The sequence below is a fragment of the Chelmon rostratus genome, chromosome 15 (genome assembly GCF_017976325.1).
Source record: "Chelmon rostratus isolate fCheRos1 chromosome 15, fCheRos1.pri, whole genome shotgun sequence".
Taxonomy (NCBI): Eukaryota; Metazoa; Chordata; class Actinopteri; order Chaetodontiformes; family Chaetodontidae; genus Chelmon; species Chelmon rostratus.
Window position 1 is genome coordinate 17,255,120 of NC_055672.1, and position 15,142 is coordinate 17,270,261.

At 43.3% G+C, this 15,142-nt stretch overlaps 1 protein-coding gene across 1 annotated transcript in view; it reads right to left on the bottom strand.

Annotated features, from left to right (window-relative positions):
* The window catches only part of LOC121618414 (connector enhancer of kinase suppressor of ras 3-like), a 46,817-nt gene that overhangs the window by 14,745 nt on the left and 16,930 nt on the right, over positions 1 to 15,142 (bottom strand). The window contains exons 3-13 of the mRNA XM_041953910.1: positions 11,640 to 11,842; positions 9,986 to 10,073; positions 6,345 to 6,386; positions 5,328 to 5,447; positions 5,125 to 5,184; positions 4,415 to 4,483; positions 4,142 to 4,288; positions 2,605 to 2,729; positions 1,913 to 2,100; positions 1,718 to 1,804; positions 1,312 to 1,562 (exon numbers count right to left, since the gene is read on the bottom strand). Coding sequence (XP_041809844.1) covers positions 1,312 to 1,562; positions 1,718 to 1,804; positions 1,913 to 2,100; positions 2,605 to 2,729; positions 4,142 to 4,288; positions 4,415 to 4,483; positions 5,125 to 5,184; positions 5,328 to 5,447; positions 6,345 to 6,386; positions 9,986 to 10,073; positions 11,640 to 11,842 — 1,380 coding nt within the window. The remainder of the gene's footprint in view (positions 1 to 1,311; positions 1,563 to 1,717; positions 1,805 to 1,912; positions 2,101 to 2,604; positions 2,730 to 4,141; positions 4,289 to 4,414; positions 4,484 to 5,124; positions 5,185 to 5,327; positions 5,448 to 6,344; positions 6,387 to 9,985; positions 10,074 to 11,639; positions 11,843 to 15,142) is intronic.

Consider the following 15,142-nt stretch of genomic DNA (forward strand, 5'->3'; position numbering starts at 1 on the left):
ATGCTTAAAAAACAGAAGCAGGCATCGCCTCGACGGTCGAGGCAGGTGAGAAAGCCAGCTGGCTCAAGAGTGGAAGTTACTGATGGCTAAAGCTGCCCTTCACTGACATTGTTATGATAAAATATTGCTTTCTTTGTATGTAAACTGATACCAGAACACCGTAGTTCAACAATTCAGTTTTCAGATCATCCCACATGCTACATTACAGTTACACATTAAGCAGTAATTCCACACGCAATAGCAAAATAAAGACAATACAAAAGATCTGACATGAACTGCAATTTTTAATAAAACGCTATTCAAAACTTACAAAAGGCAGATAAAGCAACAATAGACACTTCTTCCCTGTATTTTCTTATAATACTGTCATTCTGTCTCTTGTGGTTTTTCCACAGCATGGGCTAACAGAAGGCCGTTTGACCTGTGTGTCCTAAAAGATTGACTGAAAACATTGGCTTAGAAAGACCATTTATTACTGTCAACCAGCTGTGTGTATAGGCCCTTTAGGTGGGTAATTGCAGAGTAAACTGAAACACAGGATATAAAAGTTTACTGAATAGAGTGCATAGCTTTAAAACCAGCACAAATATTTGCTAGTGACAAGATATAAACATCCTTTTACCAACCAATGCAGCATTGTCACCTAAAGTGACTATATAAATCTCTCTGAAGTCTATGCATAGCTTACAAGAGGCAACCTTTGGCAGAGGGTAATGTACCTAACTGATCAAAACAGTGTAATCTGAAAAACAAGGACATGTATAGTAAAAGCACAGTTTCACTAACAAAATATTCTGTTTGTTTTACCTAGTTTCATTGTTATAACTTCTTTATGCAAATAAAAATCAAAATATGCAAATAGATGAAGTGATATCACTTTTAAATAATGGTACCAGAGAGCATTTCAGCTGAAACATGACATAACTTAATATGTACAGAAGAGTCCACAGACAGCACACAAGGCTGTGTGTCCTAAACCTGAACAAACTGTATCCTCTTGAGGCAGAGATGAGACTTGCAGTGACAGACGACGAGGGTTGTGGGCAGTGTTAAAGGGGTGATAATGTAATGTGGTGAGTACTACAAAAGCAAGTTTGGTTGAGGAGTAGTAGTTGCTAGTAGTAGTAACACCAGGGAAATATGGAGGTTTGGGAGAGAGTAGTGTGAGAAAGCCCAAAGCTGCCAAAAAACCCCCAGCTGGACGTTAAATATCAAAGGCACTGAAGGAGGACACAAGACAGGAACAGGAAGCCCCGGACAGGAAGCGCATCATCAGTGAGTCAATAGCTTAAGCCGCGTGATCCAACTGACCAGTAGTGAGCGTTCTGCCGTTGTGCGCTTGGAGACAGGGGCTACGGGGGCCTTTCTCATGTCCTCCTGGTAGGGGATGGTGGCGCTGTTGTGGAGGTCTGAGTTGGAGTAGTAGCGGCTGCCCCTGATGTGGTCCACTCTGACGAGGTGACGTTCCCCCGCAGGCCTGTAGGGTGGAGATACCGAGGGGACCTCCTCTGCAATGGTGGGGATCCTCTCATTGCTCAGGTATCTGTACAGGAGGTCTTCACCTACAGCAGAGAGACAATAACAAGTCAGCTATCAACAGCATTACAGTGAGGCGCAGGGCATTTCTATCAATCGCTCGTTCACATGATATTAATATTATGATACATTAAATTTGACATAAAAGGACTTTCACCTGAAAATAAAAGCATGCTCGTACCTTTCCTTCCCTGTGTCCAGGGCTTAGCATATGGATCTACCACTCCAACACAGGTGTCCGCTGGCATGGAGAGGGGCCGGGGCTTCCCTAGAGGCAAGAGTTAAACATCTATCAATTGCATTTTTCTATGATCAGTTTTTTCCAGTATAAAGTGGTAGAAATATTATAAGAATCCCTGAATGAGAAAATACTGACCACGTGAGGGCTTGTGCTCCCTCATTCTGGGCTGTATCACGTTAGCCTCGATGGGACAGCCGACGCTCAGCTTGTCATAATCAGCGATGGTGCAGCGTCTTCTGCTCTCCTGGTCGAGAAAGGAGTTGGGCGACTCAGAGCCCTTTGGTCTTTTACTAATGCTGGAGAAGGTGTCTGCTCTCTCCTCTCTGTGTGGAGAAACAAATGCTCATTTATCTATTACATTACAACACATGCCACTCCACAGTGTATAGTCTAAAGCAGTGCACCACGATTGAGCTGATTTTTAAGTGAATAACGTTGTTTTACTGTGTTTCCAGAGATCTAAATATGACGGGGCTACGAACTAAAATTCAGCCTCCAGCATTTTTAGGTGAATGTTCCTGGAGGTGGAAGATGAAACAGCCGTTTCATAAGGACTGTGCCGGGACTGGTGGGAGCAGAGTGGGCTGAAGACAAGGTGAACAGGATGTGGGTAGGAGGGGAGGGAGGTAAGGCGATCACGGGTCCACCTGCCTCAAAAGGCCTGGACGAGGAAATGCTGCTAGGCGGACTGGGGGTGACTGGATCCCTTTCCTTTCTTTCCTTCTTGCTGGTTCTTCGAACTGTTTCGTGGTCTGTGTTTTAAGCTCTAACCTTTAGAACTCGACTAAAAAGCTACTAAGCTTGGCAGATGAAATGTGACAGCTCACCGTGGCGTGTATGGCACTGGAGGAGGAGGGGGGATGTACAAATCCAGGATAGCCGGCTTCTCCTTCTTGGTTGATCCATTAGCTGAGCCGCAGGGAGACTGGGCTCTGATCAAGGAGGAATTGTTCTGAAAAATACAGCACCATAATTTAGTCAATACCATTAACTTCACATACATGAATGAATAAGAGATAGTCAGGTTTTCTGTTATCTCAGTTATGCTTCTCATGCATGCACGTATGTATACAGTCAAAAACAAATGAAGTCATTGCTTGCCGTTTCTGCCATATCCAAAATTAAGACTAAATATGACTTTCTGGCAACTGGGAGGAGTTTCCCACATGTGGTGAGACATTTAAGTGCTTGTGTGCGTCTCTCTGAGTATAAACCTTCTTGTTTGAGGTATGGAAAGATTGTAAGTGAAGTCCAAAATAGCCCTACGAGACATGTACTTAAACTGTACTCATTTACCACAGTTATGTTTCCCAACACTCAACAACATTGTGCCCTCGACTAAGTGTACGACTCTTGTTCGCTGCCATTCTCATCAGCATTAAATGTCTGATGATACAGTGTAGTGGATGTGATAGATTAATGACAAACTAAACATCCGATTTGGAATCTCATGAATCATTCGCCCCTTTCCTTCTCCAAATAACTCCCATGTGTACAAATTATATGGTATTACAAAGCCAGTGTCGTTCATTCCTGAATCAGGGTGTATGATTTGTCTCTGTTTTGCATTCTGGAGCGTGATAAACTCAGATGGCTAACTCTGATATGTCTGACTACTTGTTAAAACGGGATGCTAGTGGACATGTTGACATGGCCCACCTTTGTGTTGAGAGGTTCTTTGTTGTTTTGAGAAACACACTCTTATCTGATATCGTCTCATCTTGCCTGCTCGGGCTATAAAAACAAGCTTCACATGATGGGACAATGGCAGCCTGAATGGGTTCATTGTATCCCTGTCTATTAAAGGGGACTCAGGTGCGGAGATGTGGTTAAAAGCCAAGTTAAGTCTAAAGCGTTCACATGAGGGAGAGCGGCAAATTGGATTACAGACACATAACCTTATTAGTGCAATATTTCTCAGCTACCCCTGACCTTTGTTTGAATAATAGACATGTGGGGTGTTTTCTCTTGGAAGAAAAAGAAGGTAAACCCAAATAACATAATTTATCATAAATCCCCCAGTCATCTTTTTCATGGCAACATCTGGGCACTTTGTTTCTAATAAACCAGGTACTAATCTAACCAGACTCCAACACTATAGGCTGGCAGCATTATCTCCTAGACTGAATGACGTCATGGGACTTTGTTTGTTTGCCTCTGATGTTGTGCCTGAAGAAAAACTCCATGTTGTATTCAGTTCAGCTGGCAGCACTTTCAGGGTGGCTCAGTGACACTTGTCTGAACTTGCCGTTTTGGAACCAACTCCCTCAAAAGCTGATAATTGGTTGACAATGACTAGACGCACAGGCTTTTGTTGATCTCCCATAATGAAAGGAGTAAGTGTGGGAGCTTGTGTGCATGTACCTGCGGTACTGGGGGCTTCCAGCGCATGTTCTTGAGTGGGGCGGGGGTGAAACCTGTTGTGCCAGTGGGCCTCTTCTTGAGGAGTAGAACCACACCTTTGGGATCCTCCCTCAGTTTGATAACCAGGTTTTTCAACTGCCAGCCCACCTGGTTAGCAGGAAACACAAACACTCAATTAATATTCTATTAATAAGTATAGTGTGCATTCTAATTGGCAGTAAAGTCAAATATGTAGATATGTAAAAACAAAAAACAAACAAAACAGGTTCTTACCACAGTCTGCTGGTTGACCTGGATCACCTCATCACCAGCGTGGATCTTCCTTGTCAGGTCTGCAGGTGACTAATGAACAAACAAAGTAAAGGTCAAAGCCTGGTAAACCACTTTCACTTGCAGGTTACAAACACTTTACTATTCACTTTGTTGAAATTGGAGCTACTTTAGTGCTGTCCCTGTCTGATTTCAACTATGTCTGCCTTTGAAAATGTCTATTTAAAAGCAAATACGTGATGAACAAACACTTCAAGTTCCAATCGTGAGAAAAAAAACACTTTGCGTGTATCAATATCAGTCGAATTGTTTTTCATGTCACACGGATGTCAGACAGGATTAACTAGTCATTATTGGTGATGATTCAGGGCCTGATTCACAATTAAGAACAGGAGGCGTGAGGTTCGACCGTGGCAGCGACACTGCTGTATTAGTCACCAACTGGTTGTCTCAGTGGGGGGGGGGGGGGGGGGGGGGGGGGGACTTCTTTTTGTGGAGGCTGTTTGTGAAATTTACTGCTTACTGGAGTACAGAAACAAACAGTTGCCTTTGCATATGAGCAGTTCCTGTCTCCTTCAGATAAGTCCCCAGCAGAGGAGGAGGAGAGTGAAGAGGTGGACGAAGGTGAGGAGTTTATATTTTCAATGTTTACAATAATTCCAGCAGAAAAAGTGCTGGGTGTGTTCTTGTGGTCAACATATTGTCATACTTACGTGCTCCGTGGTTCCTGTGATGACATGTAACCCATCATAGGTGGACTTGATGTACATCCCCTAGGGAAAAAATAAAAACCCAACAAAAAATGAAACTTTATTTATGGATTCTGTAAAAATAAAATATTCCCAGAAGGATGTGAGGGCAGACATCGGGTTTAGGGCTGAAAAAAAGAGGAGGACCATCTCCCAGCATTCCTTACCAGACCCTCTCCCGGCTTGATATTGGTCAGCTGGACTTCTTCCAAGCAGGCCGACTGGCTCATCAGGGGGTCAGAGGTGGTTCTCACGGTCTGATCACAGATGCTGTTCAAAATCTTAGACTGCAGAGGAAAAGGCGAAAGAGAATCCATCCATGATTAAAATAAGAAGTAGAAGACACTTGACGCAATGAACACAATGTATTGTGCCTCAATAATCTGAAGAGGTGTTGTGTTTTACATTTTAGAACAAGGCACGTTACGCTTCATCTGTTAGTTGTTTTACCCCCAGTGTACACGCCTGTGTGCGTATGTTCATGTTTACTGCGAGGCTCAAAGGGCTAAAAGGGACCATTAGTGTGCTGTTAACTGGACGTACCAGTGCACACACATCACTGAAATCAGCCCTTTGTGCACAACCCTGCTCTCTGCTTGCTTCAGGACATAAACTGTAATTTGTCATCATTAGAGGGGTCTCATCTGTGACATCTGTTCTCAGGCATGTGCACTTTGTTTTGAACACACACAGAGTATACCTTACGTAGAGCTGAGCTTATGGAGAAAGACAACATATAGAAATGAGAGTGATAGAGAAAGAAAATGAAGGAAAATAAAATGCAACACGAAGGTGAGGAAAAAGCCGGGAACAACACAGGAACGAAAGCAAATTGTGTGAAGCAAAGAAGCTCAGCTCTAGTGTGAAGTTCACTGGGATTGTCAGAGAGAGAGAGAGACAGAGTGCTAGAGGAAGCCTAGTATTAGCCAAAGAGGTCTGGAGAGTGTCAGCAACAGGAAGCACTGATTGATGGCCGGGGCGTATTAGAGCCGCCTCCACTGCTAGCAATCCTATAGACCAGCCTGCTTTATTCTCTCAGAAAACTGACCTTGTTGCTGAGACTATGTCACACAATCTGGATGTAAAAAGACATTTACCCAAACAATCTACCAGACCAGGGGGACTTCAGGGTCTCATTTAGTTTACATTATGGGAAACAAAGCGACGAGTCGCAGTAAACGTACCACTTCCAGGATCTTCTCTTCCATCTCGTAAACACTGCAGTCCTGTTACACAGAAGACAGTGATGACAGATTAGGCTTGTGAGCAGCAAACAACAGGGAAGAGGTTATTCAATGGCTAGAGAGAGAAAAAGTACAGGGGTTGGGTGAAGACGATATAATCAGCATTCCAGATATAGAGCTGAGAAAATGGAGAACAGCCACAAATAAACAGCTTTTAGATTCAAATTACCTGTCTGCCTAAATTCTGGGGACACTGTAATTGCATAACCTCTGTGGTTAAGTAAACTATATTGGAACGTAAATACCATACCAACACTCATATAGTATCAATGTGGAGATGACATGGTGGGGAAAACATGTTGTTCAGAAAGTCGTCATCCAAATAGTGCTTTGGTTTTAACGTTTGGCTGCATCACCGCTTTCCACAGCTGAAGGTGGGTGGGCTAGTGGAGACAGGGGGTTCTGGACACAGTAGCTGCCATCTTGGTCATTTTGGGGGAAGGAATTAGTAAAATTTGCAAAGTCAGATGGGAGACTGACCACCGTCCCCTCCAAGAGTCCCAACGCAGCACTCGCAGACTGCAGCTGGACTACTGACACAGCTGCGGCAACAGCCTCCCCTGACAACTGTGTTGTTGGTGGTGAAAGGGCCCCTGGTTAGGCAAGGGGAGTGCTCAGTGTGTGTATGTGTGTGGGGGGGACCCCGGCCTGTTTATGATATTGACTTTGCTGGGAATGCCCCAGGGGAAGGCATCCAACAAGACACGGATGAAATGTTTCTGTCAAAATGAGAGAGCACAGAAAAGCTACTTCAACAAGTCTCTTATTTCTTGAGAGTCCTCACAAACCACAACTCTTTGTCAGTGCAAAATAAAGGGAAAATGGTGTTGTGGCCCTCGCAGTATTAGTGACATGCATAGGCATGTGCCGTGTACAAAGCCAGCTCTGTTGCTCTTTGTAAATCCATTGTGAGAAAGCGAATGGGGGTCGAGCAAGTTTTTCCATATTTCCATAGCTTGCACATTCCGCTGGGCTAAAGGGGAGCGTCTGTTTTCAAATGCACTTGGCTTGTTATACTGTTGGTTTGTTTGCATTTACAAGATCTGTGTGACCTGACTGTGGCCGTGAGCGATGGCTTCACATGAAAGCAGAGTACATCCTATGCTCCCTAAATATTATTTTCCATCCGTGTTTGAAGGACTAAACTGTTTTGGTGGAGAAATATATACATGTGACTATTCCATGATCCCCTTATATTGGGGATGAAAAGCCAATATAAACATTAGGGAAGTAAAAACACAGTCAAAATAGGTTTCAGCTGACATATTGGTTTCCATACAATATATTTTCTAAAGTCAGCTGAGACCATGTGGTGGTTTCAGAAGGAATTTGGCTATGCTTGCGTAAACATGCAACTGCACATTTCTTTCAGAGACTGGCCCATGTTGGATGACAACACTGTTGACTGGGCCAAGAGGGATGAGCTAAAAATACATATTTCGATGTTTAATGGTAGTGAAACAAAACAGTATCATTATGTGCTGCAGACACGGTTTGGCGCATGTCCCACCGAGCTTTAACATTTATGGAACATTTCTCTTGTTTCAAAATACTATCAAATCACGTGAATACAATATGACAGATAATCCTTCTAAGATGTGTTGGTGATATCCAAATGAATCCCACATCTTTGTCAAAACCAAAGGCCCACTTGTAGACAGGAGCCAGATCATAACTAAGCACTGAGAGAGGCTGAGGGACAATTCCCTGGGTGTGCTGATCCCTCACGTTATGGACTTGATCCCACAGCCGGTGTGGATCAGATGACTCTCTGTGTGCTGCTCTCTGGGCCTTTGATCTGCCACCAGAGCGGATTTGCATGGTCGAGCAATGAAGTGGCCGCGAGAGAGGAGTGCTGGCAGAGTGCAGGAACCTGGAGTGTAGCTGCCTTCACACTGAAGTGAAATAAAGTCTATGAACTGCAAAACTCTAAACCTGGTGTTCTGACGTCCTGGTATTCATAGTGTATCGACATATGGTGGGTATATCTGTTCAAAGTTCAGTGCTTGGCCTACATAATAAAGTCTGTTTTTTTCCAGCTAAAAATAGAGAGAAATAAACACCATATCTGGTCCTACAATTCAGTGGGAAGCACAGATAAAAGACACGGGTGGTTGATGAAAAATGCATTCTTTGAAAGAGGATGACCTCCACGCTGACAGGTCAGCCAAAATGGGTGATGCGTTCACAGTTTTATGGCTGTGTCCCATTGTGTGTGTACACACAGGCTTCATTCAGGCACGACACATAAATTATGTGATCTGAAAAGCCCTAATTCTTGGCTGAAGTTCATGAACGAGTGAGGCAAACCTCACGTCGTCCTCCCCCATCATAAAACTAGACCTACAACCTATTTCATTAACCAGTGGCTGCATAAAGCAAAGGGAGTCTTCTAACTGTGTGCAAGCTGAGATACTTAAAATGATTTGATGAGTTGGAAATAAGCCTCCTCATCAGCTTTTCTGCATTGCTGCGAGCTGATAAATAGGACCAAACTACATCTCTCCTCCACTCGTTAGAGGAAACTAATCTCTGCAGTCTTACAAGGCTCTTTCAGCACCTAATAGGAGTTTATTCTACACCATAACCTCTCCACTCCACGCGGCAGCATGGGAAATGTATACCCCCTCTCTCGTGGATGACCATGACCGAGACACCCACAGTAAATCACCAGAGGCGCTGAAATCCCAGACTCTGGTGAGGAAATGGGCACTCTGGGAAAGGAATTTATTTTGATGCAATAACCCTCTAAAAATGACACCTGCAGTCTCGGCAGCCACTTTCACTAGCTGTGTAAAATCAGTTGCTTACCAGGCTACACTTGAACTAAACCCTTTAGGGAGAACAAATTGTACATACAAGATAATGGCTTTGATACTGAAAGAAAAGGCTGCTCACCAGCTCCCTTTGTTAGAAAACTGCATATATGACCAACCTCTGCTGGCTGGATGAAACTGACAGAAGTACACCCATTTTTATCCTGATGCAATGCTGGAGCAATTCTCTGCAGAAAGTTGTGAAATATAGTGGATGTATCCTGGTGCTCTGTTTTAAGCATTAGCCATCTATCTGGCAGTCAGATGGCCCACCTCCTCATCACTGCGTTAAACCTACACACAGGAAGCACGTTCAGACCGTTTGGCCTCCCGCTGTGAGCATCTTGCAGAAGCAAAAACAGGAACCACATGGCTGAAGGAGTACGGCAGCCTGGGGAATGTTGGCAGCCACCTTTAAAAAGTGCACCAGTGGGTTTTTATGAAACTGGAAACACAAAAGCGAAGTTTATCATTAAATGTCCCCGCACTAAGGGGGTCTCCTCATTAGCCAGCACGAGGAGGAAAAGAGCCCAACAAAAACACCAGCATTTGCAATAATGTGCTCAGACTGTTGGCTTCAGGCTTATGTCATGGCTGCCAGACCACATTTCCCATAACTCTCTACTCCTACACTTTATCCCGGGGGGCACAGACATGCGCTCAGTGTGTGCTCAGTGGAAAGACCTATTGTCTGTGTGTGTGTGTATGTGTGTGTTTGCCAGGGGCCAGCTACATGCGAGCTGTTGAGCTAACTAGTGTGCAGACCTGTTGAACTGTGGTGGTGAGCTCCAGGCACAGCTGAATGATCTTGTTCTTGGTGGCTGTGAAGTCACTGATCCCTGTCAGAGGTGTCCTGCAAGCACACAAAGGAGGAAAGGGAGAACATTAGGATCCAGTGATGGCCTGCAGAGTTGGGTTGAGATTTTTTTTTTACTAACTCAAACTGCATAACTACAAAATTTCAAATTATCAAAGTATACATACGACAACAATGCTAGATACACACTGTCACAAAACACTGGATATCCACTCAGTGGCCACTATATTAAGTACACCTGTCAAATCCTGTCCAATCCAAACCAGCAGCTCAGCAATTAATTTTACCTGAACAAAGATAGAACATTATACTGCAAGGTGTTTCTCATATTTTGCCTGCCCCATTTACAAAAATGAGGGGAGAAAGAATATTTGAAACACATTCCAAAATAAAGCAGTACAACACCAGCGCTTACTATGACGTTAGTAATAAACATATAGTCAAATTAACACCCCACGGAAATTTGGAACAAAAACTGGCCATTATAAGCTTCATAAAGAAAGAATATGTGGCACAGCTGTTGTACTGGATTACATAAGATTGTATAGGTGTGCCTTAAAAAAAGCAGCCTTGGCGCGTATGTCTAGACTGATTTGCCGATGTGGACTGAGCCATACTATACTTTATAATAGACTCAGTGAACCTTGCTCTGATTACTGTGTTTGGGTGACTGGACACAGATACTTGGTTGTAACCCAAAAATATCACATAAATATCTTATGTCATTTTGCGTCCATTTCTGTCTCTCTTTCTGCATGACTTCATCTAAAACAAATGCGTATGAACTGCAAAATAGCTACTCGAACTAGTCCCCAACCCTCCATGCACTCCTTAAAATATGTCATATATCAAATTATTTCTGAAGAAAACCTGGACTCTATACAAAATATAGATCGATGCACAGTATTAACACATAATGACTTTAGCTAAAGCATTTTTTTGTAAAAATTCTTAATAAAAACATGCATGAATGTGAACTTCACACATTCAGCACAGCACTTTCATAGACTGTTATACTGCTCTCATTTCAACATCACAACTACCATTTATATCATGACATCACCTTAACCGCTTTAGCCAAGCCTGCCACAAAAAGAGAAGCTTAATTTCAGCCTGCTAACACTTAATCCTGGCAACCTGCTTAATATGCTTTGCTTTTATGGTGTAATGCGCTGTGGAGGAGGTCACCAGGAGAGCAGAGGGGACTCTATAGTGTTAGCTTGGCTAGCAGCATGGATATGTGCAAGGGTTATTGGTAACTTGTTGAAAATGTCTTTTTACGCAAAAGACTTGCGAAGTCTAGATTACAGATTAGAGGAGCATCAAAAGCTATACTCCTAACATTAAAATGATGTTTTTAATACAAAAATATTGTGACACCTAATTTTGTCAACGTGACCCTGCACTACACAGAAAAGTACACATGTTTAATCCAAGTAAGAAATTCTAAAAAAAAACTCCTATACAAGGTAAAGAGCTCAACTAGAAGCTGAAGTTTCTCTACACGTGCATGTGCAGCTAGTTTAAGCAGTGGTCTTCCAGCAGCCCTTCTCACATCTGATCTGATTCAGAGTGCACAGGTGATTATAAAAATGTTATTACCTGTCGAGCCACGCCAGTAGGCTCTTTGCAGCGCCGATCAGCTCCACCACTGAGGTAAGGAAGTCGTTGGGGGGTTTGCGCGAGGTGCTGCCATCGTACGCGGGGCTTTTCCTGCGGTCGGACGTGGCCATGTGTAGACTGTTGGTTGCAGCTCTCATCCTCACAACCAGATTCTTCAAGTTGTCTGTCTCTACCCCGTAGTTCTGAAATGGTAAATAAGTACATAATTTAAACTAGGTCAAACAATAGGGGGGAAAAAAAGCCCACACCCATGCTTGAAGCAGACATTATATATATTCAAGATCAAGGCAAGCGACCCTTCTACACAGTCTAGACCTGGGACCTAGACTGGCTTCTTTTTTTTCCCTACACTCAGAGTCTTACTCCACCGAAAACATGTTGTTTCCTGCACAATGAGCGGCTGTAGTCATTTCTTTGACACTTATGATTTACGTGCACTTGACTGTGAGGACAGCTCGGGCATGAAATTTACCCTCCGGTCTTCAGATTTCTTCCAGGGCACGCAGGAAGGGTGTGCACGTGCCATCACCTGATTCCTATCAAGCAGAGCAAAATCTGCATTCCTGAGCTTGGGTTGTTTCCTGCTTTTGCATTCCTCCAATTTATAGGTTATTCATGTGCACAAGGCAGCCGAGTTCTGTGTCTTCAAGGGCCACTGAGTACACAACAGACCAGGCATGAGTTGAACTACTGCAGGGTACTGAGCTGCAACAGTATGCACATTTATTTCTTGGAGGGTGAAACGAGTGTCTGAGACTGAGCATGACCACGTGTCAAGTATTTTTAAAGAGTTTGTTTTAAGGTCTTTGGGATATTTTGATTGAATAAATGGGTTCAGACTAATGTGTTGGTTAAAGGTAAGTAGAGAAGGGGCAGTCTGGCTCCTGTCCTGGTAAATATCAGCTTACATGGTGTTGCATCACTGTCAGCAATGCTGCTGTATGTGTGAGTGCCAGTAGCTAAATATGTTTTGCAAGGAGTAAAACAGCATGTGTTTGGAAAACATCGACAGAGATCTGCAAGTGGTTAGTGTCTAGTTTTATTCCACTGTCTCTCTCCAGCATGAGCTCAAAAAACACACAAGCCATTTCTCTCGTGTCAGTCCCAAAGGAACCTGGAATAACTGAAGAAGTCAAACAGTAGCTGTAGCCTCATTGACACGACATGGATTGTTGAAACATCATCAAAGATAAGCAAACATACTCAGGAAGCATACAGTAAAAAAAGAAAAAAAAATCATCTGATGGTTTGGCTTCTCATTCAGCCATTCACACAGCGAAAGTAGCACGAAAGGCAGTGTGAACATTTTCCAGATCAAACGTCTCTCCTGGCTTTTTCATTAGCAGGCTAATCACACAGTCACAGCAGTTCGAACTGGCTCACAGATGTCCAGCGAGCTTTTGTCCCACACTGCCAGCTGAGCTAAAAACCACCTCTGAGCAAAATCTGTGGTTCAAGTCAAATGCAATTTTTCACTCTCATAACGGCATTTCGGGCCACATTTCCATTCTTTCAGGGTCTTTTAATAGACATTCAGTTAATATAGAATCAAGATGGCAGCAGCTTTTTTTGTGTAGGCTCTAGCTGGGGCTCTTTGAAGTATATACTACACACAAGTATAAGTTTCCTCAGGAGAAACAGAGAACGGTTATCACAACACAGCGCTTCCTGCCAGCGCCACAGGCATTACATGGATCTGACTTGACTATAAAGAAAGATACAAATGCCTTTAAGATAGACAGGGTGTGTGTGTGTGTGTGTGTGTGTGTGTGTGTGTGTGTGTGTGTGTAATCTGCCATCTAAGGTTAAGTGTTACATTATACCTTGGGATAGATTCACCCCTAGGCAATGGTAAAGTACATTTACAGCAGCTCTGTGGCTCATGACTAGGCCAGATGATCTGTCTTACACTGTATGTTAGATGGCTGCTGAAGAGAGCTAATGTGAGCATGAATATAATTCTGTGCCGGTCTTTGAGTGGGTCACTGGGGTCTGGGAATAAATAAAGAAGTGTTGGGTTTCAACACTGACTCTGCTGAAGACATCATGGCTCAGAGAACTCCAGTAAAATTAATTGAAATGTTCTCTCTTTGTCCCCAGACAGCAATTTGCTCTTGATAGCTTTTGGGTGGTCATCAGGTGCTAACGGGACAGCTCAAGTCCCCGATCTTAAGTACTACAGTAAGGCGAAGTCTTTAGCATTTGTGCACGTGCTTAAACATTTAAAATAGAGAAAATTCGAGCAGCAAAGTGCCACGAAGATGAATGTGACTGCTACAACAGGAAGTGTCTGACCTTACAGCAAACAAAAAGAGAGAAAGTGGGGGGTGAGTGTGAGAGCGCATGGGGGTTCTGGTGGCCTGTGTTCCTGTTGGTAGCAGTGACCTTGCCTCAGTTAAAGCTAATTGAAGCTGGGGCCTCACTTCCTCCCAAGGGCCCTGTGGAAGGCCAAGGTCTCATTCTTAATAAGGAAACCCCTAACGGACAAAAAGCATGTAGCCGGACCGCTTCTGTCAGAGGTGAACGGTTGCTGAGAGTCCAGCATCCCTGGTCTAAATTTCCTTACTAAAGCCTTACTAAATAACATTAGACTATCCAGTGCATATAATCACACAAAGAGGTGGCATTACAAACACCACAGTTTGAAGGGACAATATAGTTCACATTCAACAAAAAGCGTTCATTTATAGGAACAAAATCACACTGAGGAAGCACTTTGGAGGCCAAATTTGTGACGCTGCTCGAGTGGAACATCATCACTACCTTGCTGTTGAGGTTGTAGGGGTGAACAAAAATCTGTGTGCCATTACTGTGATAGTAAAAGAGGTTATGGACCACATGATGCACCATATGGTATGTACAGTCTATCATGAGTAAATCTATCAAAACAAAAAAGGTGTGGTATGTGCAGAGTGCTTCCAGGTGTCCACTTCCAGCCGTTACAAGTAGAGGAGATACTGCAGACAGATGTAGGACAGGCTGCTTATCTTAGCTGTTTGCAGACTGAATAACAATGAGTGTATTGACTGGGTGAAAGATGGGTCTAAGAGAAGAGATTAATCAAATCCATCCCAGTTAAACCTGTACATAGTCTGGTTTGACCTTTGTCATCAAAAGATATCTCAGCATTGGTGTAGACTGTATATCATACTAGCTCAATATTACCCCCAACTCAAAAGCAGCTAATAAAATGATAATGAGATGTGAGTTAAGTTTTTTGCTAACTAGACATGCTAAATAACACATGTGCCTGTTTCACAAAGGATGCTGAAAAATCCATCCATACCTTCAGTGTGCTGGAGTGACTGACAAAGAAAACACGTGTTTTTGAGCCAAAACACTTGTTGATCCAAACCCATCTAACCGACAGCTTCCAGATCAGCATGAATGCAAGACACAGCCTCGTGTAGTAAAGAGAAGATTGAACTTTGAAGTTTCTTCAGGGTAAAAATAACCACGCTCCAAACAATTCATGTACAGCA